The sequence below is a fragment of the Manis pentadactyla genome, chromosome 15 (genome assembly GCF_030020395.1).
Source record: "Manis pentadactyla isolate mManPen7 chromosome 15, mManPen7.hap1, whole genome shotgun sequence".
Lineage (NCBI taxonomy): Eukaryota > Metazoa > Chordata > Mammalia > Pholidota > Manidae > Manis > Manis pentadactyla.
Window position 1 is genome coordinate 1986116 of NC_080033.1, and position 27514 is coordinate 2013629.

At 46.0% G+C, this 27514-nt stretch overlaps 1 protein-coding gene across 1 annotated transcript in view; it reads left to right on the forward strand.

The window, feature by feature from the left end:
• The first annotated feature begins 4102 nt into the window (after window positions 1–4102).
• ZNF541 (zinc finger protein 541) overlaps window positions 4103–27514 on the forward strand; it is a 37767-nt gene continuing 14355 nt past the window's right edge. The window contains exons 1-9 of the mRNA XM_057492946.1: window positions 4103–4356; window positions 4928–5080; window positions 15379–15782; window positions 18971–19211; window positions 20854–22564; window positions 24236–24294; window positions 24578–24737; window positions 24976–25149; window positions 26067–26388. Of these exons, the coding sequence (XP_057348929.1) occupies window positions 15476–15782; window positions 18971–19211; window positions 20854–22564; window positions 24236–24294; window positions 24578–24737; window positions 24976–25149; window positions 26067–26388 (2974 nt within the window). The 5' untranslated portion in view covers window positions 4103–4356; window positions 4928–5080; window positions 15379–15475. The remainder of the gene's footprint in view (window positions 4357–4927; window positions 5081–15378; window positions 15783–18970; window positions 19212–20853; window positions 22565–24235; window positions 24295–24577; window positions 24738–24975; window positions 25150–26066; window positions 26389–27514) is intronic.

Sequence of the window (27514 nt, forward strand, 5' to 3'; positions counted from 1 at the left end):
TAAATGTTCTACCACTGTGTTGTACACTTGAAACTAATGTAATGTAATACTGTGCATCAACTACCCTTCAATAAAAAATAATTATATAAAAAAAAAAAAAAACCACACGATCATCTCCAAAGATGCTGAAAAAGAATTCGACAAAATTCAACATCTATTCATGATAAAAAATCTCAACAAAATGGGTGTAGAGGGCAAGTACCTCAACATAATAAAGGCCATATATGACAAACCCACAGCCAACATCATACTTAACAGTGAGAAGCTGAAAGCTTTTCCTTTAAGATCGGGAACAAGACAAGGATGCCCACTCTCCCCACTTTTATTCAACATAGTACTGGAGGTCCTAGCCACGGCAATTAGACAAAAAAAAGAAATACAAGGAATCCAAATTGGTAAAGAGAAGTTAAACTGTCACTATTTGCAGATGACGTGATATTGTACATAAAAAACCCTAAAGACTCCACTCCAAAACTACTAGAACTGATATCGGAATTCAGCAAAGTTGCAGGATACAAAATTAATAAACAGAAATCTGCTGCATTCCTATACACTAAGGATGAACTAGCTGAAAGATAACTCAGGAAAACAATTCCATTCACAATTGCATCAAAAAGAATAAAATACCTAGGAATAAACCTAACCAAGGAAGTGAAAGACTTATACTCTGAAAACTACAAGACACTCATGAGAGAAATTAAGGAAGAAACCAATAAATGGAAACACATCCTGTGCTCATGGATAGGAAGAATTAATATTGTCAAAATGGCCATTCTGCCTTTTTCAATGAACTAGAGCAAATAGTTCTAAAATTCATATGGAACCACAAAAGACCCCAAATAGCCAAAGCAATCCTGAGAAGGAAGAATAAAGCGGGGTGGGGAGGGGATTATGCTCCCTGACTTCAAGCTCTACTACAAAGCCACAGTAATCAAGACAATTTGGTACTGGCACAAGAACAGACCCATAGACCAATGGAACAGACTAGAGAGCCCAGATATAAACCCAAGCATATATGGTCAATTAATATATGATAAAGGATCCATGGAAATACAGTGGGGAAATGACAGCGTCTTCAACAGCTGGTGTTGGCAAAACTGGATAGCTACATGCAACAGAATGAAACTAGATTCTTGTCTAACCCCATACACAAAAGTAAACTTGAAATGGATCAAAGACCTGAATGTAAGTCATGAAACCATAAAACTCTTAGAAAAAAATATAGGAAAAAATCTCTTGGACATAAATATGAGCAACTTCTTCATGAACATATCTCCCCAGGCAAGGGAAACAAAAGCAAAAATGAACAAGTGGGACTATATCAAACTAAAAAGCTTCTGTACAGCAAAGGATACCATCAGTAGAACAAAAAGACATCCTACAATATGGGAGAATATATTCATCAATGACACATCCGATAAGGGGTTGACATCTAAATTATATAAAGAGCTCAGGCACCTCAACAAACAAAAAGCAAATAAGCCAATTAAAAAATGGGCAGAGGAGCTGAACAGACACTTCTCCAAAGAAATTCAGATGGCCAACAGGCACATGAAAAGATGCTCCACATCACTAATCATCAGGGAAATGCAAATTAAAACCACAATGAGATAACACTTCACACCAGTTAGGATGGCCAACATCCAAAAGGCAAACAACAACAAATGTTGGCAAGGATGTGAAGAAAGGGGAACCCTCCTACACTGCTGGTGGGAATGTAAAATAGTTCAACCATTGTGGAAAGCAGTATGGAGGTTCCTCAAAAAATTCAAAATAGAAATACACCCAGGAATTCCACTCCTAGGAATTTACCCTAAAAATGCAGAAGCCCTTTTTGAAAAAGACATATGCACCCCTATGTTTATCGCAGCGCTATTTACAATAGCCAAGAAATGGAAACAACCTAAGTGTCCATCAGTAGATGAACGGATAAAGAGGATGTGGTACATATACACAATGGAATATTATTCAGCCATAAGAAGAAAACAAATCCTACCATTTGCAACAACATGGATGGAGCTACAGGGTTTTATGCTCAGTGAAATAACGCAGGTGGAGAAAGACAAGTATCAAATGATTTCACTCATCTGTGGAGTATAAGAACAAAGAAAAAACTGAAGGAACAAAACAGCAGCAGACTCACAGAACCCAAGAATGGACTAACAGTTACCAAAGGGAAAGGGACTGGGGAGGATGGGTGGGAAGGGAGGGATAAGGCAGAAAAGGGGCATTATGATTAGCACACATAATGTAGGGGGGTCATGGGGAAGGCAGTATAACACAGAGAAGACAAGTAGTGACTCTATAGCATCTTACTATGCTGATGGACAGTGACTGTAATCGGGTATGTGGCATGGACTTGATAAAAGGGGGAGTCTAGTAACCATAATGTTGTTCAAGTAATTGTACATTAACGATACCAAAAAAAAAAAACCAGTATCCTCTGACACTCTATCCTCTTTCCTTATTTTTTTTTGAAGTATAACCATGTTATGTTCATAAGGTATTGGTCTGTCCCCCACTAGAGGTATGCTGTGAAGTACCAGAGCCACTAGCTATATGTGGCTATGATGTGGCTAGTCCGAATTGAGACGTCCTGTGAATGTAAATATGCACCAGGTTTTAAAGAATTCCAAATAAGTAAATTATCTCATTAAAATTTTTGTATTGATTAAATGTTGAAATAACATTGCAGGTTGAATTGTTTATTAAAGTTGATTTCACCTTTTTTGTAACCTTTGTTTTAAAAAATGATTATTAGGAAATGTAAAATTATGTCTGACACTCGGGGCTTGTATTTCTTTTGGACGGTGATGTTCTGGAATATAAGCTAAGGCAGGAACATTTGTCTGACTCAGACACTGCTGTACCTCAGCAGAGAACAGAAACTCAGGAAGCAATATTTGCTGAATTAAGGAATCTGAAAGTAGAATGCCAGTCCTTTTTGTTGTCTATCCCAGGGATCCATTTTTAAAAAATAACAAAATTTGAAGCATAATTTCCATAAAAGTCACCCATTTTAGGTGTATAATCCAACAATTTTGAGTGAATTCACCAGATTGTCCAACCGTCAACGTCCCTTTTAGAATATTTGCATCACCCCAATCGGATCCCCTCATGTTCCTTCACAGTCCATCCCCATCCCATCCCAAGGCAACCACTGTATGTTGTCTCCGCAGATTTCCTGTGTTGGATTTCTAAGGAATGAATCCCTATGTCCTTGACCAGACCGGGCCATTACTCTTCCCGGTTTGTCTGTCTCTCAACGCTGCTCAGCACAGGCCCAGACCCACACGTGGCTCAGGGTTTGCTGGAGGGAAGGCGGGTGAGCTCGCGCCCCGCCCCCTTAGGGGTTCTCCAGACCCGCGCCTTCCCAAGGCCTGGGGGCTCGTGGTCCGCTGCCTCCTCCTGAAGAGCACGTGGGGCCGCCTTGCTGAGCCCCACAGCCCTGCGAGAGGGGCGCCTACACCCCAAGCCCTCCTCGCGGGGACTGCAGCTCCCAGCGGCCCGCACGGGCCCGAGCTCCGCATCAGTGCGTCCTAGGCGTCCCCCTGCGGCTCCTAACCCTGCTCGGCCTTCTCACTACCCTCCCCCAACTGCCCTCCTCCCAAAATGGCGACCAACCGCCTCCCTTCCCGTCCGCCACGGGCGCCTAACCGCGCTGAGTCCCGCCCCGCGCGTGGCCCCGCCCGGGCCCCGCCCCTCGGCGTTGGACGAATAGCCGCCGAGGCCGCTCCGTCGGGCCGCACGCGCTGGGAGCCCGGGCGTCGCAAGGTGCGCGCGAGGATGCTCTGGGCTGCGCAAGGCGGCTGGGGCCACGCACGCGTACCCGCGTCGCGGGTGAGCTCAGAAGATGCTCCGGGGGCAGGCCCGGCTGCGCGAGCGCGCCCGGCCGGCGGGCAGCGCTGTGGAGACTGGGGGAAGCTTGGGGACCCGCGAGGCCCAGCGCGCGAGCCCCAGAAGCGGGTAAAACCCGGTTGCTGCCGCCCCGGCCGCCTCTCTTCCTCTCCCCGTTCCCGCTCTTGCGTCATTTTCAGTCTCTTATCCCTATCAAATCTAATTTGTTCATACATTTCTTTTTGAGGGGGCCTATCTCCCTTTCGAAGGGTGCCCCTCACCCCGCGTCACGCACGCACTGTCTGCCCTCCCAACAGCTCCGGGCCTCGCTGCACCCCCGCAGCCCCTTCTCCCTTGGAGAAGACTCCGCGGCCGCTGGCCACTGCACCCCTTTTCTTACCTACGCCGCCCCCCGGGCCCCAACTGCCCCCTCGCAGCTCTCCAGCTCGTACCTCAGGCCCTGCCCGACCTCCGCACTTTCTGCATCTTGGCCTTGGATTCGCCGCCCCCCACTTCCAGGTTCGTTGTGCTAAAAATTCTCTTTCCTCCTGAAGAGTCCTCCTCACCTTGGGGACCCAGGTTTGTTTCTTTTTAGGATCTTCCAGCAAAAGCAAAACTTGACTGCGCCCCTCCCCCTCCATTTAGGAACTTATAGCAAAAAATATCTTTCTTTCTTCACAGATTTTTTTTTCCGTCCAGGATTTCCAGCAAAAAGCCTTCCTTTCCACCAAGGATTTTTTTGGTATACTTTCCAACTCATTAACAAACCGTTCATTCCAAGTTTCTCTCTCGTCTGATATTTGTTTTCCCAACCCTCTTCCCCAACTCTGCAACAAAAGTCTCTCTTGATCACCAGTTCTACCCCAGTTAGGCTTGTCCCAGCAAAATCCCCAGGTCCCTCCCCAGAGAGGGGAGATAGGAAAGGAGGAAAAAACAACTTTTTCTTAACAACAAAACCCTTTTTCCCACCTAGATCTCTCCCTTTTGCTATTGCTTCCTTTCTTCTAAAAGTTGCCATCTCCTCCAATTTCTCACCAGTGTCCTTGCTTCCTTGGGGACCCAAGTTCTGAATTGTCCCCTTCCTTTCCAGCACCTGCTCTTCAGGACAAAAGAAGTTGGATGAATCCTGAATTTCCCACCCGGTGTTCCAGGAGGCAATACCCAGTGGTCTGACCGTTGCTGTCCCTGTGGGTCCTGACCTGGGCCCTCCTGTTCCCTGGAGAATCCCTCACTTGCTCTTCCGGTGAGTTTCCGCCCTTCCTCGGTGGATTCCTTTCTTTCTCAGAAGTGTTTCTAATCCCTCCAAAAATCTCTGTACCAGTGGTGAGATCATTACAAAATTGCTGTTTGGGAAATCAGATAAGGAAAAGGGTTATTTATTGTGCATGTTGACCTCTCTGGAGGAATGCAGACATTTATTAGACTGGCTTATGTTTCCTTGTTTATTGCAGAAATGCCTTTTCCTTCTCTAGCTCAGGGTAGCAACTTAAGATACCTACAGGCCCTGAGTGTGATCAACCAGACTGCGCCCTAAGCGACGCCAGTCAATGCAAATGGCCAAGTAGAAATGCCAGGACAGTGTTGCGAGAACTTAATTTTTTTTAAATTAAAGTATTGTTAATATACAATCTTATGTTGGTTTCAAATGTACATCACGGTGATTCAGCAGTCCCTGTGACCACCTCACATTGTGACTGCAAATTAGTGGGCCCCTTTATTCCCCTGTCGCCGCCCCCCCCACCACACTGGCCCCAAACCCTCCCCCTTGGTAACCACTAGTCACTTTTCAGTGTCCATGAGTCTACTGCTGTTTTGTTACTTCTGTTTTGCTTTGCAGAACTTAATTTTTTTTTGGTGAAGAGACCAGAACGCTCTGTGTGAAACCTTTTGATCTTTAAAAATGCTGACAAGTTTAATAAATATTTAAAGACAGTGTAAGCCCCTTACAAAACATGTCTGGTGGCCACCAGTTTAGAAGTTTTGTTTTAGGATTTCTTTCTGTGTTAGACACACTTACACAGATACATATCCCCCTGGGCATATGCATATGTGCAGGACTTGTTCTCTTTAGGGCCGAAGTTCTCAAACTTCTTGATCTTAGGACTTGTCTACACTTAATTATGGAAGACCCCAAAGAGGCGTTCTGCATGTGAACTTTATCTGCTGATATTTGCTGCATTACAAGTTTAAACTAATAAACTTTAACAATATTTATTAATTCATTTTTAAATAGCAATAGTAGACCAATTCTATGTTAACATAATTGACATTTTTATTAAAAGACTATTTCAGAAAACAAAAAATTTAGTGAGAATAATAGCAGTTGTTTCTTATAACTGCTTTTGCATTCTGCCTCTTTGGATATGTCCTGTAGCCTCTGCAAAGTTTCCCTGAGAATAAAAAAGGCAGATATTTTTATGAAAATAGTTTTGACCTTGTTGATTTCCTGAAATACTCTTGAAGACCTGGGGGCTCCCCACATTGCTGTCCACCTCACCATGAAAACTGCTCCTCTAGGTTTTAGTGCTTATTTGCACCTTCTGTTAGGATTATCTTTTAGAGTGAGAAACTTTGGTGTCTCTTTTCTTCGTTTAGTTAATTCTGGGTAAGAAATTTTCCTGGAAAGTACAGTCAGAGGCTTCTGATTGCTCCATGTCTTTGTCTTTCACAATGTAAACTTTACATCTGCTCTTTTCATGAGACATCAGAGGAAATGAGTTAAACTTCTGTTAAAAGTTATATTGGTTAGATGGCCAGAGGAGGGAGTCTTTCCTGACTAGTCAGTTTAAAAATGTGGGTGCCGAGTATTACACAGGAGTCTGTGCCTCAAGTGTGGAATTACAACACAGTGGAGTGGTTATGTGTGAGGGCTTTGAAGTCAGACTACCTGGGGGTGAATCATGACCTTGATTTGGGGGAACTTACTTAACTTCTCTAGACTTTACCTCATCTGTAAAATGGGGTTAATAATATAGCATATTGCCTCAAAGGGGTATTGTGGGAATTAAATGAGATGATATATACATGGTTAGAGTAGGGCCTGGTATATGATAAAGCCTTGATAAATGTTTGCTTCTACTCTTACTATTATGATGATGACTATTATAGGGGCCTGGCAGGAAGGTAAGTGAGGACTGTGGGAACTGGAGGCCACAGCCCTCTCCAGATATAGCACCGTCCGTCAGCTCTCTCTTATTGATAACTATCAGGGAATATCAAATCTGGTAATTTTTAAGAGAAGCCAGAAATCCACATATTTAGTTGAAATCTCTCCATTAAAAAAAATGTCAGTGGCTGATCCATTTTTATTTTATTTATTTTTTTATTATGTTTCTTTTTTCATTTTGTTATCATTAATCTACAATTACATGCAGAACATTATGTTTACTAGACTCCCCCTTCACCAAGTCCCCCCAACAAACTCCATTACAGTCACTGTCCATCAGCATAGTAAGATGCTGTAGAATCACTACTTGTCTTCTCTGTGTTGCACAGCCCTCCCCATGCCCCCCCACATTATACATGCTAATTGTTAGGCCCCCTTTCTTTTTCTTCGCCCTTATCCCTCCCTTCCCACCCATGCTCCCCAGTCCCTTTCCCTTTGGTAACTGTTAGTCCATTCTTGGGTTTTGTGATTCTGCTGCTGTTTTGTTCCTTCAGTTTTTCTTTGTTCTTATACTCCACATACGAGTGAAATCATTTGGTATTTGTCTTTCTCCACCTGGCTTATTTCACTGAGCATAATACCCTCTAGCTCCATCCATGTTGTTGCAAATGGTAGGATTTGTTTTCTTCTTATGGCTGAATAATATTCCATTGTGTATATGTACCACATCTTTATCCATTCATGGACTGACTCACTGATGGACACGTAGGTTGCTTCCATTTCTTGGCTATTGTAAATAGTGCTGCCATAAACATAGGAGTGCATCTGTCTTTTTGAAATTGGGTTCCTGCATTCTTAGGGTAAATTCCTAGGAGTGGACAGGCCTATGTTTTATAATAATGTTAGGACTGGGGAAATCAGGAAAAACTTTCATAGGGTAAAAGCTGAAGGTCTGTCCTTTCATGCAGCTTCCAACAGCCTGCTGTTACTCAAAGATGATCTCTTCCTCCCTGTAACACTGATGCAGAGGGAAAGAAGAGGGTGGCGCTTGGGTTGTAAAAGGCTGATGGTCCAACAGGTTGGGGCTTTTCAGAGAGGAAGAGAGGTGGCCCAGTGGTTCCTGTCACTCTTCAGTGTTATGTGAACAGTATTCTCTAGGTCGAGGGGGCATTTAGGCCTGATTTTGAAGGGCTTCATTTGGCAAAACTGACTAAAGAGATGTTGGTCAAAGGAAACCACACAAATCAGGGTTTTGAATTCAGATGCCTCTAGAGGCCTGACAGGGCATATAAATGAGAGGGTGGGTGGGTGTGAGAGAACAGGGAGTGGTGAGGACTGTGGCAAACTGAGGGGGCCATGCTCTGTCTAAAGTAGCTACAGCTTCTTAGCTCTAGCCAGTTGTTACTTTGCAGCAATGTGGACTGAGGGTTGACAGATGCTCAGATTTTTTTCCCTGAATTTTAAATACAAGTTGGGAGTCTTACTTAACGTAGAATCTCTTAATCTGTAGTGTCCAATTTGGTAGGCAGTAGCCACTTGTAGCTATGTAAATTTAAACTGAATTAAAATAAAATAAATAGTCACTTAGTTGCACCAGCTGCATTTCTAGGTGTTCCTTAGCTCTGTGGCTCGTGGCTGTCATTAGTGTGGATTTAGAACATTTCTGTAAGCACAGAAAGTTCTTCTGGAGAGTAATACGCTATCCAAAAGAACTCAGACATATTTTTCAATTTGATAACTAGTAGAAAATATTTAAATTTACTGCAGGCTAAATGAAACATCTTTGTAGACCAGGTAAACATTCAGATTTTTCCCTCCCTTCCTCCAAACAATGCCACAGTAAACGTTATTTATCTAGTGTGGACTTCCTGCTGCTGTCTAGAACCATATGGCATGTTACCCCCCGCAAAAGGTAGCATTTCACAGACTTCTTTCTCTTCCTACCCCCACCAGTCATGGAGTGATGACCCTGTTTTAAAAGAAAAAAATCGAAATTGCATTGGATCGCCAGTGTTGACTTAAATTGTTTTTTAAACAACGCAAAAATGTTGATGAAAGAAGGCTTATATTCCTAGAGCTTAACAGTTCTTGTGTTATACAGTTCTCTCTGCTATAAAGTCAGCATGCAGTTAAACACAAGCCAAGCAACCGAGCCAATGTAATTCAAAATACAAACATGCTATTTTGTTGAAGTTTAGCTGCTTCCTTGAAACAACTACTTTCCCGACTGCCCCACTGAGCCCTTCTGTGTTTAGCAGACCCTGTGATGTCTCAGTTCTTCCATCCTTTCTCAGTTTGAACTACAGTAAAACCTCCATTTGTACCAGGATGCCTGTTGGCTTTTAATTGAGCCAAAGGCATTACAATGAGCTAAATCCACCTCTAGCTTCTTCTCATTAGCCTGTGGCAGTAAAAATAGTCCTTGTTGGCCTTAATGCCATTGTAAACATACCCTAGGCATCGAAATCAAATGGTAGCACTTGGTTATAGAGTGCTAATCCAATCATCTAGATACACTGATTTTTTCTCTTTTAGGTAATTCTTAAAATGAAAACACACATAAAATTCTTGGAAAGAGTATTTGGACCCTTGGGGATATCTACAAGGATCCAGGGCACCACAGACCCTGCCCCACAGGGACATGGAAGGTGCTGACACTTGATGAATTGAATTTGTCTGCTGACAGAACCCAAGTAAATTCAATATCGGCTGAGGGGGGCTTGCTTTGCTATGTGGAAAAGCATGGCCTTTGGACTTTGGGCTTGCTTGTCCGAGGTTGTAACCAGACCGATGTGTTCTATGGACTTTGGGAGTATGCTGGAAAGCAGGTGATTCAAGCGTTGGGGGATTCCAGAGACAGTCTGTCTCCCGCCCTGGCCCCACCCAGCACCTCTTGTGTTTTCTAGTTTAAAGGGTACACAGTGTGGTCTGCCGTTTATTCGATAAGGAATCAGTATTGTGTGGTGGATAAGCACACAAGCTCTAATGTCAAATTATCTGGGTTTAAGATCTGGCTCAACTACTTGTTAAGTACATGACTTTGGACAGATTACTTGTCCTCTCGGAGTCCCTTTCCTTCCCTGTAAAATGGAAGTAATAATAGAACCAGCCTCTGGGTAGTGAGGAGTGAGTGAATGAATGCATGTAAAGCACTTGGTGTAATCCATGAGAAGGAGAAAATGCTTAACATCTTACTTTACAAAATACTACTTTACATTTTATCAGCTTGTTTTATTACTGGGAGATGAATAAAGCTGGGTTCTTTGCTCCTCGGAGGACTGAAAACAGCTTCCAGCAGCACTGTAAAAGAAGCTTGAGAATTGGCAGGGAAATCATTTTGCCTCTGAATATAAACTAATACAGTTCACACACACCCTTTTCTCTGCAGTCTAGAAACCTAGGAAGTTCTGAGAATGCCAGGGTGTCCCAGTCTCCTTTGGTGGCCAAACCTGAATTCACATGTTGCTCTTTACAGTCTATTTATTCCGCTTTCCTCTGAGTCATCCTAGGTTTATGATTTGGTCACCAGGTGCTGTCCTGGACCCCCTGGGGATTATTTAAAACACGGTGTATGCATTATGCACCTTTCTAAATCCCCCATGTTGTGAATTCTGGAACTCAGTCAGGTCCCAGAGCTGTGGTCCAGGTCTGTGGACCTGTATTCAACTTTGAATTTGAGCTCCCTCAGTGGGCTACACGCGCAGACACACAGGGAGATGCACAATGTGAAACGCAGGTGTTAAAGGCACAGCCGTTCTGTTACATCTCAACACAAAAAGATTTTAAACAGTACACGCTGATATGGCCTGGAGTCCAGGCCCAACTCCTGGTATCCTAGCGTCCACCAGATTTGTTATCAGTGAGTCAGTGCATGTTTATTAAGTGTTTAGGTGTGGATAGAATTATTCATAAAAGCCAAAATGGAAACAATCCAGATGCCCATCAATAGACTAATAGAAGCAGAAAAGGTGGTCTCTACAGACAATGCAATGTTTCCTGGTCATAAAAAGGATGAAGTAATGGTACATGCTGCAAAATGTGCATTAACCCAGAAAAATGCCATGCTTACTGGTAAAAGAAGCCAGACATAAAAGGCCACATCTTGTTTGATTCCTTTTGTATGAAATGGATGACCCTGTGAATGGACCATCTTTGTTTGCATGCTTTGTAACTTTTTGTTGAGAAACTGGACATGTTGAACATTCCAACGTGGGGACTCTGGGAGTCGGATTTTCCCTCTACCCCAGGGCTGCTTGTTGCTCTTCCTCGTGGTTGTAACTGTTTAGGGACTTTTCTAGACTATTTCTGTGGACTGTTCTTTGTCAAATGCTGTCAGTGAAGACTCTTTCCATTATTATTTTTTAATTTTTTATTAAGGTATTATTGATACACACTCTTATGAAGGTTTTACATAAAAAAACAATGTGGTTACTACGTTCACCCATATTATCAAGTCCCTCCCACACCCCATTGCAGTCACTGTCCATCGGTGTAATAAGATGCCGCAGAGTCACTGTTTGCCTTCTCTGTGCTACATTGTTTTCCCCGTGATCCCCCACACCATGTGTACTAAACGTAATACCCCTCAATCCCCTTCTCCCTCCCTCCCCAACCCTCCCCTTTGATAACATCTAGTCCCTTCTTGGGGTCTGTGAGTCTGCTGCTATTATGTTCCTTCAGTTTTGCTTCGTTGTTATACTCCACAAATGAGGGAAATCATTTGGCACTTGTCTTTCCCGCCTGGTTTATTTCACTGAGCATAATGTCCTCCAGCTCCATCCATGCTGTTGGAAATGGTAGGATTTGTTTCTTTCAGCTGAATAGTATTCCATTGTGTATATGTATCACATCTTCCTTATCCATTCATCTACTGATGGACACTTAGGTTGCTTCCATATCTTGGCTATTGTAAAAAGTACTGTGATAAACATAGGGGTGCATATGTCTTTTTGATTCTGAGAAGTTGTATTCTTTGGGTGAATTCCAAGGAGTGGGATTCCCAGGTCAAATGGTATTTCTATTTTTAGTTTTTTGAGAAACCTCAGTATTGCTTCCACACTGCTTGAACTAGTTTACATTCCCACCAGCAGTGTAGGAGGGTTCCCCTTTCTCTGCATCCTCGCCAGCATTTGTTGTTCCTAGTCTTTTCTATGTTGGCCACCCTAACTAGTGTGAGGTTATATGTCATTGTGGTTTTACTTTGCATTTCCCCAATAATTAGCGATATGGAGCACCTTTTAATGTGCCTGTTGGCCATCTGAATTTCTTCTTTGGTGAAGTGTCTGTTCATATCCTCTAACCATTTTTTAATCAGGTTATTTGTTTTTTGGGTGTTGAGGCGTGAGAGTTCTTTATATATTTTGGATGTTAACCCATTGTCGGATATGTCATTTACAAATATATGCCCCCATACTGTAGGATGCCTTTTTGTTCTGCTGATGGTGTCCTTTGCTGTACAGAAGCTTTTTAGCATGATGTAGTCCCATGTATTCATTTTTTATTTTGTTTCCCTTGACATGTGTTCAGGAAATGTGATGTGTTCAGGAAAAAGTTGCTCATGTTTATATTCAAGATATTTTTGCCTATGTTTTCTTCTAAGAGTTTTATGGTTTCATTACTTACGTTCAGGTCTTTGATCCATTTTGAGTTTCCTTTTGTGTATGGGGTTAGATAATAATAAGTTTCATTCTCTTGCATGTAGCTGTCCAGTTTTGCCAACACCAGTTGTTGAAGAGGCTGTCATTTCCCCATTGTATATCCATGGCTCCTTTATCTTATATTAATTGTCCATATATCCTTGAGTTTTATCTGGACTCTCTAGTCTGTTTCACTGGTCTATGGGTCTGTTCTTGTGCCAGTACCAAATTGTCTTGATTACTATGGTTTTGTAGTGGAGCTTGAAGTCGGGGAGTGTAATCCCCCCGAATTTATTCTTCCTTCTCAGGATTGCTTTGGCTATTTGGGGTCTTTTGTGGTTCCATATGAATTTTAGAACTACTTGCCCTAGTTGCTTTAATGTTTTCAACAAATGCCATCCCCATGGCTACTCTACTCGCTGTCCTGAGTTCCAGGTTAGGCAAAGTCAAAGCACGACCTTTGTGTTAGCTTTTCAAGAGCCATCCAGGTCAAGAGAGACATCGGTTCTTTGAGAACAAGGTTGTCTCTGCTCCCTCCTACACCAGGAACTGGGTGCTGTCTTCAGACTGCTGTGGAGCTGGGGAGTGGGATGGGGCAAGGGGAAGTTACAGTGTCACAGGCTTCTCCTACCAGGTTTCATTCACCATTTTCTTGATCGGAGTTCACTTGGTTACTATAAAGCATTGACTTTCTTCCAGAGTTCTGATAAAGTTTTTCTCAGTGGGGGCACAAGTAGGAAGTTTTTAAATTACGAATTCAATTTTTTTACTTGTTATAGGTCTACTCAGGTAGTCTGTGTCCCCTTGAGTCAGTTTGGGTAATTTGTATCTTTCTAGGAATTTGTCCATTTGAATCCAAGTTTCCTAATTTGTTAACATGTAATTGTTTTAGTATTCCTTTATAATCCTTTTTGTTTTTGTAAGGTCATTAGTGATGTCCCCTCTTTAATTTCTGATTTTAGAAATTTGAGTCTTTTTTTCTCTTTCTTTTCTTGAGATAAATCCTACTAGTTTAGATGCTACGTAGTTTATTCCTTTCCTTTTGGTAGTTTCAATTAGATCCCTTTAGAGTTTATACTTAAAATATAAAATCAATCATTGTCACTTTCTTTTTCCCAAATGATTCAGAAACATGTGAACTCTTAAGCCTTGACTGAGAAAAGTCTGCATTGCTCCTTAAATACAGATGTTGCTGTGTGTTGAGTTCTGGGCTGGCTCCCACCTTCCCTTTGTCTGCTGATGGTATTATTCCACACCTTCCAGAGTTATTTCTGTTGAGAAGTTCGTCACCAGGCTAGTCATCTTCCCTTTGTAAGTCATCTGCTGCTTCTTTTTGGTAGCTTTCAGGGTGTCCTCTTTGTCTTTAGTGTTTGGCAGTTCTGCTGCATGTCAGGGAGAGAATTCATTTTTGTTTATCCTGCTCTGGCCTTGAAATGATTGGTTGTTATTAACCCCATGTCTTCAAGAATCAGATCTTTAAGCCTGGCGTCATGTGCTTCTGCAGTCCTGGGAGTTCCTCCATTATCTCCTTAGTATCCTGTCCTCCTGTAGTGTCTCCTCTTTCCTCATTTCCCTACTGGACACAGGCCTGGGACTTTTGCATCTGCTTCTCATATTTCCTCAGTTTCTCATTCAGATTTTCCATGTCTTTCTCTCTCTGTGCTGAATTTGGGGGGGAGTTCCTCAGATTACTCTTGACAATTAATTATTCCTCTTTAGCACTGTTTAATCTGCTCTTTAACCTGCCAGTGAATTTTTATTTAAATGCCTTTATTTCTAGAAATTCCAATTGCTTCTTTTAAAAGATATTTGTTCTTGTCTCATACTGACTTTTTCTTTTCTTGTGCTGGGTTTTCTCATCTCTCATTGTCCTGGTTTTGTGGTTTTTTTTCTTTTAGTTCTTGGAATGCTTCTCTAGGCTTGTGTGCAGAGTTTCTCTTTCATTTCTTTAGTTGTCCTGTGGATGTCACAGCTCTTCTGGGGTCCCAGGTCTCCATTTCCTGTGAGCTCAAGGTCCTGTTCCTTTTCCCTTATGTCTATTTTGACCCCAGGTGCCAGCCTCCAAGGCAATGTTCTGTAATAGAAGTTTAATATAAGGCATATATAATTTAGAATTTTCTAGGAGCCACATTGAAAAGTAGAGGCAGACAAAATTAATTTTAATAACATTTAACCCACTATATCTAAAGTACCACTACAACATGTAATAATGTAAAACATTACAGATACATTCTTTCTTTTGATTTGCATTAAATCTCCTAAATCGACTGTGTATTTTATACTCACAGTGTGTCTCAGCTTGGGCCTCCCACAGTTCAAGCGCTTCAGAGCCACATATGCCTTGTGGCTGCCGTATTGGGCGGCAGCTCCCAGTCCTGTATCTGAGTCTGATTTTCCCCTAGGGCATACCCGAACTTGTACCTCCGAGTCGTCTTTGAGTTTTCACATTTTTCCTGGCAACTTGGGGTTTTACTGTCTCTTGAGCTTGGCTCTGTATTAAAAATTATCTTTTGTCATATTTGTATGTGTTCATTGCTGGAGAAGAAGGTCGGTTCAGTCCATGAAGTTGCTGGAAATCTTTTAATTTATTCCCAACAACCACCTTATGATGGAGGTACTCTTAGGCCCAACTTACAGAAGAGAAAATACGCTTGTGGAGCTTAAGTGAATTACCTGTGTTCACATGGCTGTTAAATGGCAGAGGAAAGACCCAGATACAGGTCTGTTTGAAGTCCAAGTCCATGCTCTGTATGCTCCATGGCCATCTCATAATTTTGATTCCTCCTTGTTTGTTTTCAGGAATTAGAAACCACCGAGGGATCTCTCCTCCCCGATTCCTTGCAAGCCTTGCTCATCTGGAGAGTAGCTCTTGGCCAAGATTTGGCAGCAGAGAGCCATGGACCAGAACAGCGCAGGGGAGGAGGGTGCCCTTCCATCCGAGATACACCTCCCTTCATTTTCTGAGAGTCAAGGACTCACCTGCAGCAATGCCCTCAACCAGGATCTGGGTCCCAGCTCCCAAGACCTGCTCTATGCTGGCCTGAGTGGTTTGGACATGGACCCCAGCCTCCCGGCACCCAATGTGCCCAGCAAGGTGCTGGAGGACAACTTGGATGCTTTCTCCCTGTACTCCGGGGAGGACCATGACTCCGTGAAGCTGCTGGAGAAGTATGCAGACCCAGCATCTCAGGCTTCTTTACAGGGTGAGGCTGTCCTCCTGGGTCCCAGGGCCTGGTGGGCTGTGTGAAATTGCCTGGGCTAGCTACATGTTGATTCTGTGTGGACTGGTTAAGGAAACTTTCCTTTTCTGTGGGTGAATGGGGAAGGACAGTCACCTTGTGGTTTTCTGCTTGGGCATTGTTCCCAATTTGCTACTCAAGGAAACTGAAAACCGATCCTAGGAAATAATGCTGAGAAATGTGGATGTTTGGAGATATCCTAATCTTGCGTGAGGAGTGGGCAGACCTTTGAGTTGGTGAGAGACTTTCCTGCCCTTACCACATCTCAGAGGCTCTTCTCATGTTTGCAGAATGAGCTAGGATCCTGTCCACTTGCTCCTTGGTTGTCTCACCTTCCTAAGGGTCAGTGTCTTCATCTGCAAAGCAGGGGATGATAATACCCACTCTGCTTTCCCTAGAGTAACAGCAGTAAGAAGCAAAAGAAGAAATGAATGTAAAAGCCCCTCATAGATTATAAAGCACTGGACAGTGTACAGATTTTTATCGATATTGTTAGAGTTAATGCCAGCAGTCCATTGATTTAGTTCTAAGTCTTCTCTTCAGCAAAGAGAGAACTAAAGCAATAATTAGAGACCTTGCTTGTCTCCTTTTGCTTTGCCTTCAGGCTTCCCGCACAAGATAAATCCAATTTTTGTTTTAGCCCTCTTCATGATATCCTTAGGTAAGATGCTTAGGTGGGTTGATCGAGTGAGAGTCACACCATGTGCGTGGAAAGCCACACCTGGAGTGGCCCTGCAAACCAGACATTACTGCTGGTTGGGATAAGCAGCTCACGAAGCCCCCTGAAGACTTGCTAAAATGAAAAACATCTGAGGCCCCCACTCCACGCAAGGTGCAGATCCCCCGTGTTGGAACAGTGGCTAAATATAAATTCCTAGAATTGGGACATCCATGGTGCCGCCCTGGGCACTGGACAGGCCTGTGGGTACAGTAATTAGGGTTCACAACCCTGTCCACAGAAATTAACATGAAAATGCCAGTGTGAAAATGTGTGCACATGTGTGCATTTTGCTGGCCAGAGAAACTGCAACTTTCACCAGATTTTCATAGGGGTCCATGTGCCCCACCAAAAAATGTTACAACTCATTAACCTAATTCAACATTTCCAAATTCATTTTAAATTGCATTTTTTTACCTCATTAAAAAAAATCCACTGAACATTAAGTTTTAAATCTTTATACTTACATAACCTGAATTCATAAATGCATATACTTATATTAATTTTTAAATTAGAAATGTAATGCATATTTATTTAAGAAAACCTAGAAAATGAAGAAGAGTAACAAGAAAAATCCCCACCCTGGCTCCCACACATAGATTTTTTAAAAACATGGATGAAGTCACTCAGAAAGACATGGTCTTGCAGAAATTAAGTGGACATTTCTATTTGAAAATTTTAAACCTTAGTATATTTGCTTTCATATATGAAGGTAGAATATTCAGTTATCGTTGTAACAATTACTCCATTGTATTGGTTGGCCATATTCTTGCTGGTTAGACTGTTACAGTGTTTCTGTGAACAACTTCTTACATATGTGTTTTCTTTTGGATTAGTTCTTTGAACATATTCCTACCAGTGGGTTTGTCCATCAGAGAATGTACACAGTTTGAGAGTGCTTATAACACTGCCTCCTGGGAAGGTCAAGTGGCTTTCTGGGCAAGTGACTTGTTTGCCTCTTTGTCGGGCCCTTGCTAATTTTTTGAAACAACATTTTGTTTTCTAGTTTAATTAAATTGCTTTAATGAGCATTTTAAAAGTAACTCAGCAAGGCTGGGGACTTGCCCGGGAAGGAGTCCTGTTTTTCCTCATTTAAACTGTTGCAATCATTTGACCACTGGGGACAGTGATTTCTCATATGAAGAGAATGTAGATCAGGCAGGTTATGTAACAGAAGGCAGTGGCCAGAGGCAGATTGGGACCAGAGGCCGGGCCTGGAGGCCCCATCCGGGCTCCTTCCTGCTGGGTCTCTCCGCTGGGTCTCAGGCTTAGAGGCTGAGCACTCTGGCTCCTAAAGTTGAGCCCCCTCCACTCCCCACAACCTGGCCTGTTGGATTCTTGGACCCCACCTCTGCAGAGTCCCAGATAAATGGTGATTTCTTAACTTGCCCTCTCATGAGGCAGTGTGATGCCTTATATTTCTAGAGATTTGAGATCAGTTTCCCTTGCTTCCTGGTCACCAAGCTATCTCTGTCCCAGATAGGAGCTTCTGCAGATAGCCATTCCTCTGCAAGACAGAAGCAATCTGCTCCTTCCTTCACAAGCTGGCCCTTGGGATATTTGAAGACCTCCCCTCTGCCACCTGCACACCCCCAGTCCCTTCTGCTGGTCCTCAGGTGACATGACTTGTTAAAATACCTTTTATCACTTTACCAAGGGACACAGAAAGCATGGAAACATATTCCAGTACAGAAGAAGAAGAAAATAAAAATGGCTCAAAATCCTGTCAGTAGAGAATCCTACCTATTCTTTCTGTTCTCTATTAAAATTTATTTTTATTTTTTAAAGACTAGGATAATTTTGTTTTGTAACAGGCTGCTCTTTTCTCAGCATCAAAGCATGAATGGCTTTCATGTCATCAGATAGTTTTCCACAGTTTTACCTTAAATGCTTATGTCCTAGACCATTTACACCATAGTGGTGTCACCTACATGCTCTCTGATCAGGTAGCAGGCTGTTTCTAACAGGAAAGGCAATGCTGCAGGTAATTCCCTTGCAGTTAACTCCTCATATAAGTCTACATTTATTTCCTTTAAAAACCTAAAGGTAAAAGTGGCTGGGAGAAAGGATTTATCCTTTTGTAAGTTTTGGATTATGTATTTCCGGTTTGCCCTTCTGAGAGAGCCATGATGTCAGAAGGCCCCTGCCGCCACGGCAACCTGGAACTTAGAATCCTTCCAGGCCACAACTGACCACAGTTTAGCCTCTGACTGGGCACTGTACTGCACTGTGGCCAGACCAGGGTCCTTTCTCTCCCCACTACCCGGTCTACGTCTTGTTTTCTCTGTGAATTAAGGTTCTGGAGATGGAGAAAGGGTTCCTGGGTCTCTCTTCCCGCGTCTACTGCGGTTCTAAGAGTCGGGGAGCTCTTTAGCCGAGCTCTTCCATGTCCCCAGGTGTCTCTAACCTGGGCTTTCTCCTTCTGTTTGTTTAGACCTGAGGCTGGGCAAGCTTAAGGTGCCTAGAGAGGCTGACGAAGGAGGCAGGGCCACCTCCGGGAGCACAAGGAAAAGAAAGCGGCATCACACGCCTCAGAACCCGCTTCTGGACTGCAGCCTCTGCGGGAAGGTGTTCAGCAGCGCCAGCTCTCTTAGCAAGCACTACCTCACGCACAGCCAGGAACGGAAACACGTTTGCGGAATCTGCAGCAAGGCCTTTAAGCGCCAGGACCACCTGTATGTAGGAGTCTGGTCACCAACGTCTGTGCAGGGGCCTGGGGGGGAGGGGGCGTGTTCCTAGGTTGTTCTCATCACCTCCCAGATGAGCCCGACACACCCTGTTGCTGTCGGGTCCCTGTGACCCGTACTTAGACACGGACTCCTGTCTGGGGACAGGTCTGCCACTGCCCTGAGCAGGTCACCCTTCCGAGCCCTCAAAGTCACACCAAAGAGAAAATCACAGCCTTGACTTGCAGATGGGGCCTCTCTCAATTCTGTCATGGAGGGAATCGGGTTAACTTTATAGAGAAATATTTGGAGACAGTGGTAGGTGCCTGAGGAGAACCAACCCGTGTTTATATGAGGCACATGTACCAGGACTCCACAGGGCATGAGAGATGCCAAAATCCCTGTGTCTAGAATGTGGCAATGGAGCATTAACTCTTAGTTTGTCCTTTTTAACCCCTGAATTTTTTTTTTTTTAACTCTTGATTTTAAAAAGAAAGCCTATTAGGAGTCTGGAGCAGAATTCCTTTTGTTCCTAATGTCTGGTAAATGATAAGCTTTTCTTCCTAGTGAGGAAGGACAGACAGACTTCCTCAAACCAAGAGACTGGCAAGTGGGAAAAGGCAGTCCATCGCATTTTATACGCTCCTGGCCTTCCCACGGGGCTTTGACTGACCGCCCTTCCGACTCATCCTCTCACCAAGCAGCCCCCCAGGGAAAGGCAGCGATTTGCTCATGTCACAGACCGGTTAACAGTGGAGCTGGAGATTGCGTCTCTGCCACTCTCCTCCAATGGAGGCCAGGGCCGCCCTTTGGGGAAGGGCTCTGTCATTTATCAGACACGCCCCGTGTGCCGCATTATTAGGAATGTCCGGAGTAGGGCTGTTGGGAATGCAGAGGTGATTTACTCATCTGTTTATGTTATTAATGTAAATATAAGTATGACATAAACGTAGTGCATATTTGTATTCATTTATATTATAGGAGGCACATTTGGTTGTTTTCTAGAAAGTTCTGATTGGGCATCTGTAAATTGTATTTTTTCCTCTGGGGGGTTTCAGGCAGCTGTCTCCTTATAGGAATTCTATGGTAGGGGAAGGACTCCTTTCATAAAGCAGGATCCTCGGATCCTCCCCAAATGAGCTTTTCCTCAAATGTATTCTGTAAAGCTTTGGTTCTTGAGAGTGCTAAGAGGGGCAATTTCAAAAAACAGTTCTGTGGGCAAGTATGTTTCAGAGATATGGCAGGTTAAGCAGATGACCCTCTGTCTATCTACCTGCTATGTGGCTGTTAGATTTGCTCCCATGAACCTCCAAGAAGCACCTGGTGCTCTGTCGGGACTGACTTGCCAGCGGAGCCCACGTCCTTGGGGAGCCACTCTGGAGGGCTGGTGTTCCTTGGGAACCCATTCTGGGGAACTCTCACCAGGCTTCTGTTGATTTTTCTCTCAGATAAGGGGTTTGCTTAACGGTGAGGGAGAGGGGCACCCCTTCCAGATGCTTTGACTGTAGCCGGGGGCTGAGTGCAGGCTCTGAACTGTGGTTCTGAGCTCCACTGCCCCTTGGGAGCACTGTGGGGGGAGTCAGGCTCGGGACCCTGCAATGGGAGGCTGAGCCCCAGTGCCCTCTGACTCCCTTCTCGTGTGTGACTCCAGGACTGGGCACATGCTCACCCACCAGAAGACCAAGCCCTTTGTGTGCATGGAGCAGGGCTGCAGCAAGAGCTACTGTGATTACCGCTCCCTGCGCCGGCACTACGAGGTCCAGCACGGCTTGTGCATCCTGAAGGAGGCCCCCCCTGAGGAAGAAGCCTGTGGGGACTCCTCTCCTGCCCACAAAGTGGCCGGCAAGCCTGCCACGGGTGGCCTGCGATTCTCAGGCTCCCTTTTGCCCAACCGAGACCTCCTGCGCTGTATTGTGAGCAGCATGGTCCACCAGGAGATCTCTTCTCCCGGCCCGGTCCTGGCTGGGCCCTCAGATGACGGGGAAGGGAAAAACACAGCCTGCTCCTGCCCACCCTCACTGGGGCCCTACCCCTGCACCCCAGCGGCCCCAGGGACCCTGGGCAGTGATGTTCCTGAGGAGTGTCACCCCCTGTGGAAGGAGCCCGCCGCTGGGTTCACAGCCATTCACTCCAGGGTAGCAGAGGATGGTGGTCCACACCCAGCTGAGTCGGAGCGGCCGCCCCAGCTACCGCACACCCTGGAGAGCGGGCAGGAGGGTGGGACCCTGCCGGCCGGCCTGCCTCTGTTCCAAGGCCAGGCAGTGCCTACCAGCGCCGAGCCTTCAAACCACAACTTCCAGTGGCTCCGGAACCTGCCAGGCTGCCCCAAGAGCAAAGGCAACGATGTGTTTGTCATCCAGAAGCCCACTTCAGTGTCCCCTCAGGAGGGCTCCGAGTCTGGGCCCAGGCCCAGCAGCACCTCCCTGACGGGGGAGGCCTCAGGCAAACCTGGATATGCCGGCAAGGAAGAGGACTCCAGGGCTTCCAAGAAGAGCAAGTTTGACAGCGACTCCTGCTCATGGCAGCACTTGAAGGAGCCCAGCCTCCAGGAGGCCCTGAAACCAAGCGGGCTGTCGTCTGACGCCACGCCGCTCTTAGGGCAGTTGTTCCTGAAGTCGCAGGAGTGTCTGGTGAGTCAAGAGCAGATGCAGGTGTTCCAGATGATCACCAAGTCTCAGCGGATCATCTCTGGCTCCCAGGTGGCTGTGGCCTCCTCCCAGCATGCTGTGCCTGAGGGCAAGCAGGCTGCGCTGAAGCCACTGCAGGGGCTGCGGCCACACCAGCCCCCACCACTGGCACCCACAGTTGACTCTTTGCATGGTGGCCCTGCAAACCTGGAGCCAGAGGGATCCCCACCTGGCAAGAGAAAAACCATGCCCGCCTTCCCTAGAGAGGCCTTGCCCAGCAGCAATAGACGGGACACGAAGGGAGAACCAAAAGTGACCCCTGAACCATCAGAACCCCCTGGGAACCCAGACGTCTCCTCTCTGGCCAAGCAGCTGAGATCCACGAAAGGGCCCTTAGACCCCACAGGGGGCCCACAGCAGACCCAGCTAGGTGGGGACGATCCTGCCAGAACCCAGCTCCCAGAGAAGCAGGCCCAGGTGGAGAATGGCCTGGCCTCGGGGGCCAGAAAAGGTGCGAAGGGCTCGGCCTGCTCCCGGGGCAGAGGCCGCAGGCTCTTCTCTGGCGACATGCAGGCCCAACGTTTCTCGGACTTCCAGAAGGAGAAGGTGAAAATGGATACGCGCTGTGCGGCCTCTCCCAGCCAGGTGGCCATGGCCTCCTTCTCGTCGGCCAGGCCTTCGGTGGACCCCCCACAGGACTCAAAGTCCAAGCTGACGATATCCAACAGGATCCAGGTACCTGACTTTATGCTGTGAGATGAGAGTCTCACTCATCACTTGTTTCCGAATTTATGAGTCATCCAGACATTTTATTTAGTGCCCGTCCGTCCTCAGACCCAGTTTTGCAGAGGGGAAGTGAAGGTTCAGAGAGATCGTGGCTCCCCACCAACCTCCCCCGCAAAAATGCCAGGATGAAGGCTTTGCAGAGTCGCTGGGACGCCCCGTGTCACCTTTCCTCACTGAGTTTTTTCTGCCTGCTTTCCTCTTGCCCTTCTCTTCCTCCTGGGTTTGCCCCTCAAACTCTTCAGAGGATATAAAGGTAGAGTTCCTTTCCCCTCAGTATTCCTGCATGAGATGCCATCTCTGGCTGTGGGGCATGGGTGCCCACATGTGTCAGCACTTGTGCAGCATTAGCCTGTTCCTCCCCAGGTGGTGGCCACGAAGACCTGGGTGCCAGGCTGTCAGCTGCTTCTCTTTGCGACATGCTCAGGTCTAGCACCCGACAGCTGTATCCTCTTTTTTCTTTTAAACAGCTTTAATACTCATGTGCCATCTAATTGACCATTTTAAATCACACCATCTGGTGATTTTTAGTATATTCCCAAAGGTTGTGCACCATTACCACTTTTTCCAGAACAGTTTTCATCACCCAAGAAATTAACCCCACACCCTTAGTTGTGCCCCCGAGTCTCCCCATAACCTCCCAGCCCCTGGCACCATGAATCTACCCCTGTCTCTATGGATTTGCCTGCTCTGGACACTTCATATAATTGAAATCATACACTGTGGCCTTTCCTGTCTGCTTTCTTCCACTCAGCATAATGTTTTCAAAGTTCATTCATGTTGTAGCATATGCCAGGGCTTTGCTCCTTTTTATGTATGAATAATACTCCATTGTGTGGATAATCACATTTTGTTTATTTATTCATCGATTGGTGGCCATTTGGGTTGTTTCCACTTCTTGGCCATCGTGAATAGTGCTTCTGTGAGCATTTGTACAAGTTTTGTGAGGACATACATTTTCATTTCTCTTGGGAATGACCTAGGAGTGGAATTATTAGTTCATGGGGTAGCTCTGTGTTTAACCATCTGAGAAGCTGCCAGGCTTTTCCAAAGCACTTGCGCCATTTCACATCCCCATCCTTGGGGGATGAGGGCTCCGATTTCTCCACAGCCTCATCAGCACTTGCTATTGTCCAATTTTTTTTTTTTTACCATAGCCGTTCTGGTGGGTGTGAGGTGCTGCCTCATCACAGTCTGACTCACTTGGCTCTAAGGGCTGGTGGTGCTGAGCATCTTTTCATGTGCTTATCGGCCATTCATATGTCTTCTTTGGTTTGGTGTCTGTTCATATCCTTTGTGCATTTTTGAACTGGGTTATTTGACATTTGTTGAGCTGTAAGAGTTCTTTATGTATTGTAAATACAAGGCCCTTATGCGATGTATAACGTGTAATGACTTTCTCCCATTCTGTGGGTTCGTTCTTTCTTGATGTTGTCCCTTGATGCAGGGAAGTTTTAAGTTTTGATAAGTCCAGTTTGTTCTCTTTCTGTGTCATCCAAGAAAGCATGGCCTAATCCAAGGTCACGGAGCCACCCCTTTGTTTTCTTCTCTGCACCTTGTAGTTTTAGTTCTTGCATTTGCCTCATTTTTGATATGTCGGCTCAGATGTATTTTCATCTTCAGGGTGGAAATACCTACCGGCTCCCCGATCCAGTGAAGGAGGAGAGCACGGCAGGCGGATGGTAAGTTCAGAAACCCCTCCCTGCCGGGCCTGGGGGCTCAACCCCTCGGGAGTCCTCTGGGGGCTTTTATGTGCTGGCCTTGGGCAAGTGAGCTCTGGATGCTTCAGCCCTGAAGAGGTGCCCACCAGGCCACGAAGGAAGGGGGTATCGTCTCCATTTCTTGGGATTCATTGAGAGTTGTCAGTGGATCAGACTTAAAAGAAAAAAAAAAAAGAAAAAAAGAAAATATACAGGGGTGGAGTCCCCTTCTCCCGTTCTTCCCTCCTGCTGTGTCTGTCTACAGTAACCACCAAAATGGAGGCCCTGCAGACTGGGCAGAGCCAAGAAGCACGTATGTCTGCAAGAATTGCAGCCAGATGTTTTATACAGAGAAAGGGCTGACCAGCCATATGTGTTTTCACAGTGACCAGTGGCTGTCACCTCGAGGGAACCAGGACCAGCAGGTGAAGGTGCGCATGTAGTAGGTTCTGTGCTTGCAGGGTGCTCACAGGCTTTGGGGGAGGGAGTCAGTGGCTGGGTGTCATTGTCTCAGGATGGAGGCGTCCTCCCGGGGAAGCCTGGGCAGGGACCAGGAGTCAGGCTGCACTGCTCTGGGGGGCAGGCAGGTGCTTTAGCCTGGAGCGGCCCCTCTGCCGCCTGCCTACAGTTCCTCTTACGCTGCCATGTCTCCTCTGTGTTTAGGTGTCAGGCATGGAGTTTTTCAAGCCTCTGAGACAGGTGCTGAGGCCGGAGGTGGAGGCACAGAGCCACGCAGGAGCCAGGAAGCCCTCAGACAGCACGAGCACAGCTCCTCTGGGGATGCCTGCATCAGAGCCTGTGGGCCCAGTGAGCTGGCCCCCGGGGAGCACAGCCAAGGTGAGTGCTGGTTGGTCCACTTTCTTCCCACTGCTTCCTGCACAACCTGCCAGTGGAAGCCATAGGCAAAGCCCAAACCAGACGCCACAAAAAATCTCTCCAGAACAGCTTGGCTTGCACGTTCATTCATTCATTCACCTTCTGGGCCGGCCCTGTGGGGGCAGTGCTGGGGCCACCATGGTGACAGGGACGGCCCCAGCCTGGCCTCCTGGGGCTCCCAGTTCATGTGAGTAGATGGACCCATGCCAGACAGTGAGGACTCAGACTGGGCTGGGCTTGGAGGGGGAGCAGAGGGACTGAGGGGACACCAGAGACCCCACCTGAGGAGGTCAAGGAGGACTTCCTGGAGGAGGGGGTCAGAGCTGAGACCTGGAGGATGAGCAGTAAGACTGGCAGAAAGAGGGGAGATTGTGTGGAGGTGGGTAAGAGATGTAAGTTCAAGGGATCAGCCATTGCAGCCTGGACTGGAGGGTCCCACCTGGAGAAGCCCCCTCTAGGCCGGGCGACAGGGTTCATAGATCCCCTTGTCCATCTCATGGAGCTGTGGTCGTTTTTCATTTTGTTGTGCTGTTGCACTGTGTCTCCAGCCCCATCTCTAAGTGCCAGGCATTGTACCAACTTGACGCTGGCCTCATACATCTCCAAAACCCTTTGTATCAGGGCCTCTCCTTGCAGGGGTGGGCACATGAGGAAGCTTCTGGCATCATACATCCAGGCTGGTAATCTGGGGTCTGGCTTGGGCGTGGTGGCCCCGCTCGGCTCCCTTGCTGAGCCCGGCTCGGACAGGGGTGTTGGGTGCTATGTTTCCCTCTGGCTCCGTGGGCAGTGCCCTTGCCTGTGCTCGCACCCCCTTGAAGACTGAGCTGTGCACACGTGGCCTCAAGTCACCCCCTGTGGCTTTGAATTCTCTTCTCCAGGGACAAGACAGAGACGGGGAGGAGAGAGACAGCAAGGAGAGCAGCCAGCTGAGAAGGCGGAGAAAGTGCCCACAGCCCAAGGCATCGTTCCTGCTTCCCCCCCATTCTGCCTTTGGAGGGCCGGGCCCCGAAGGCCACCAGAGCTGTCTGCGGTCTCCGGTGCTCCTGGTGGACCACTTCATGAAGGGATTGTACCAGTACTCTCCCTATACGCCACCCCTAATGCTCAGCACCATCCGGGAGGGGTCTGGGCTGTATTTCAACACTCTCTGTTCCATGTCCAGTCAGTCTGGTCTTGACAGACTCATCAGCAGCAAGCTTGGTGAGTGAGGCTGGGGCCCGTCATCTCTGACCATCACATGGCAGGCCTTCTATGAGCCAGATCCACCTTGACGTGTAGCATTTGGTCCAGGAGTTCTCTCTGGCCTTCGGCTGTGTCCAGCCTGGGGGTCCCATGGCTGCTCAGGTATCCCAGGACGATGTGGAACCAGCAGCCTTCTAGGTGCTGAGAATTTTACAGGCAGAAGGAAAATATAGAGGCCATTTAGCCTGACCACCCTTCTGCCTGTCCTTTTGAAAAATTTTGTTAACAGCTTTATTGGTACATAATTCACATACCATATGAATCAGTCATTTAAAGTATACAGTGTTTTTCAGTAAATTCACAGAGTTGTGCATCCATCGCACCATGTAATTTTAGAGCAATTTCATCACCCCAGAAGCAGCACTGTACATTAGCAGTCACACACACCCCACAGCCCCCGTCTCCCCAGCCCTGGGTAACCACTAATCATCTCTAATCATCATGGACGCACCTACTCTGGACATTGCATGTAATTGGAATCATACAGTATGTGACATTTGGTGTTTAGTTTAGTTTGTTCATTTAGCATAATGTTCTCAAAGTTCATCCACGGTACAGCGTATACAGTGCTCCAATCCTTTTTATGGCTGAATAATATTCCATCGTGCAGATACACAAAATTTTATCCATTTATAGCTGATGGGTATTTGGGCTGTTTCCATCTTTATGACATTCACATACAAGTTTTTGTTGGACAAAGGCTTTCATTTCTCTTGAGCTTCTGCCTGGGAGTGGAGTTGCTGGGTCACAGGGTAACTATGTTTAACAGTTGAAGGAACTGCCAGACTGTTTTCCAAAATGGCTGAACCATGGTAATAAATTTTCATGCACATTGCACGCAAGTTCCAATTTTCCACATCCTTGTCAACACTTCTTAGCTTTTTAAATTATAACTCTCCTAGTGGGCATAAGATGTTATCTCATTGTGATTTTGATGTGCATTTCTCCAATGGCTAATGATGTGGATATCTTCCCATGTGCTTATTGTCCATTTGTGTATTTTCTCAGAAGAAATGTCTATTCAGATCCTTTGCCCTTTTTTTAAATCGAGTTATTATCTTTGTATTATTTAGTTGTAAGAGCT